The sequence below is a fragment of the Arachis ipaensis genome, chromosome B06 (assembly GCF_000816755.2).
Source record: "Arachis ipaensis cultivar K30076 chromosome B06, Araip1.1, whole genome shotgun sequence".
Taxonomy (NCBI): Eukaryota; Viridiplantae; Streptophyta; class Magnoliopsida; order Fabales; family Fabaceae; genus Arachis; species Arachis ipaensis.
Window position 1 is genome coordinate 29,336,836 of NC_029790.2, and position 2,701 is coordinate 29,339,536.

Here is a 2,701-nt window from a genome sequence, read left to right on the forward strand (position 1 = left end):
GATTCAATTTTGATAAATGTGATTGGGTTTTTTTTTTTATCAAATTTAAATAATTTTATTGTATTTTCAAATATTTTATTATACTTTTTTTTAACATAAATCAAAAGTATATTTTTTTTAGCAATTAGATAATTAAAAAATTGTTGTGGTTCATTCTAATATGAAAATGAAATTTCATAGAGTTTCTTTTTTGTCAGAAGATTTCATACAGTTGAGAGAGCACATGAACAATATTGGCAAAAGTAAAGAAGGGCTTGAAAAAGCCCAAATAATCCATTCACCAGAGCAGAATGAACCCAAAAAGGAAACTTAGCCCAGTGAATTTATCACGTCCGCGTAGATGTCACGTCGTCGTTTGGTGACTCTACAACGCGTTTAATTCATTCATTCATTCATTCGTTTATTTTCATTGCTTCCTTCACAAACTATACTCGTTTTGTTGCTTCTTCAGATCTGCATTCTCTAGTTTAGTTATTAGAGTTTGTAGTTTGGATCCCACTTTCACCCATTTCCGATTCCCAATTTCTCCAATTCCCACAAAATGACGAAACCACCCTCGCTGCAGCCGCTCCTCCTCCTCTTCATGTTCCTCCTCCTCTCCGCCCTCACTCCGCCGTCGAGCGCCGAGATCAAGTCCCTCACCATAAAATCCGACACCCGGCCAATGATCCTCTTCGAGAAGTTCGGGTTCACACACAGGGGCCACGTCACCATCGCCGTCTCCTCCGTCTCCGTGGCGGCGCTCTCCTCGGCCGCCCAGCCGGAATCCTCACGCCTAGGGTTCTTCCTCCTGAACGAAGAATCGCTCCTCCAAGTCCTCATCGAGATCCAGCAGAACCCTTCCTTCTGCGTTCTCGACTCTCACTACATCTTCCGCCTCTTCACCTTCCGCGACCTATCGCCACCTCCCTCCGCCTCCTTCAAACGCTCCTACCCGGTTTCCTCGCCAAACGAATACTCTCTCTTCTTCGCCAACTGCGCCCCCGACACCTCCGTGTCCATGGACGTCCGTACAGAGGTCTACAATCTTGAATCCGACGGTTCCCGCGACTACCTCTCCGCCGGTCAGACACAGCTCCCAACACTCTTCACCTTCTTCTCCCTCACATACCTTGTCTTCCTCGGCTTCTGGATCTACACTTGTTACCACAACAAGCGCTCCGTTCACCGAATCCACCTCCTCATGGGTGGACTCCTCCTCATGAAGGCATTGAATCTGATCTGCGCCGCCGTCGACAAGCATTTCATCAAGGTCTCGGGGCTCCCTCATGGCTGGGACGTGTTGTTCTACATCTTTCAGTTTATCCGTGTCGTTTTGCTCTTCACTGTTATCGTTTTGATCGGGACCGGGTGGTCGTTTTTGAAGCCGTTCTTGCAGGACAGGGAGAAGAAGGTGCTCATGATCGTGATCCCGCTTCAGGTTCTGGCGAATTTGGCCTCCGTTGTGATTGGCGAGACAGGTCCCTTCATCAAGGATTGGGTCACCTGGAACCAGGTTTTCTTGCTTGTGGATATTATTTGCTGTTGTGCAATTATTTTCCCGATTGTTTGGTCCATTAGGTCGCTTAGGGAGACTTCGAAAACTGATGGTAAGGCTGCCAGGAACCTTTCAAAGTTGACACTTTTCAGGCAGTTCTACATTGTGGTTATTGGCTACTTGTATTTCACGAGGATTGTGGTCTTTGCTTTGAGGACTATTGCTGCTTATAAGTACCAATGGGTGAGCAATGCGGCCGAGGAGACCGCGAGCCTTGCGTTTTACATGGTGATGTTCTATATGTTTAGGCCTGTGGAGAAGAATGAGTACTTTGTGCTTGATGATGAGGAGGAAGAGGCCGCCGAAATGGCCCTTAGGGAAGAGGAATTTGAGCTTTGAATAGGGAAACTCAATTTGGCTGGCTCTTCTTTTGGTTTTGGTTTAACAGTTGACCCTCTCTATGCCACAGATTTCAGGACGTTCGGTGAAGCTCTTGTGGTTCAGGTCTGCTGGTAGTGAATGCTGTTACTCCCTTTTCTCAGTTTTTTTTTTATATTGTTACCTTTTGTTTCCAACCCCCCCGGTTAGAAATTGTCCATAATGGAATACTGCTTGTATGTTTAGCTTCCTTTTTATTATTTCTTTTATAATTTTGTGTTAATGCTGCTGATGGAAATGCGGGATAGAGAAAGATTTGATCTAGTTCAATCGAAGATCAAACTATATCACTTGAGGATTTTTACTCAGTTATTGCTGAGATGTTCTTTCATTCATCATTCTTCTTTATTTGCATATTCTGCTTGAGTGTATACATTACCAATTCATTGATTAGTTTCTTATATTATCCAAATCTTTTCATACTTGGATATTACATGATTACATAATGTTAGGTCAATTAAATGGCTTACAGTTTCTCTTTGATGAAAGTTTAAAAGACCATCGCGTCTAATCATTCATACTGTTGCTGGTTGCTTACTTTTTTCATTTACATTATCTAGATCTTTTCTATGATCCAAGTTGACTTCTTTGTTGACTTAGTAGAATTCATGTATATATCAAGTGGAGTGCACTTAAATAAAACACCTTTTTTTAGTTGCACGTGAGTGGCTTATAGGCATGACTCAGGCTCCACTTATTTACTAAATGAGCAATTTAGTATTTAGCAAAGCTTCAGTGGTGGGCTCATGAGGTATTCTCCTGATCATAGCACCCAACTATTAACAT

General features: G+C 43.0%; 1 protein-coding gene across 1 annotated transcript; it reads left to right on the top strand.

The window, feature by feature from the left end:
* LOC107648701 (protein GPR107) lies at window positions 353-2,263 on the top strand. Its single transcript, XM_016352522.2, has one exon. It carries the CDS (start codon window positions 542-544, stop codon window positions 1,874-1,876), a length of 1,335 nt encoding a protein of 444 aa, XP_016208008.1. The 5' UTR covers window positions 353-541; the 3' UTR covers window positions 1,877-2,263.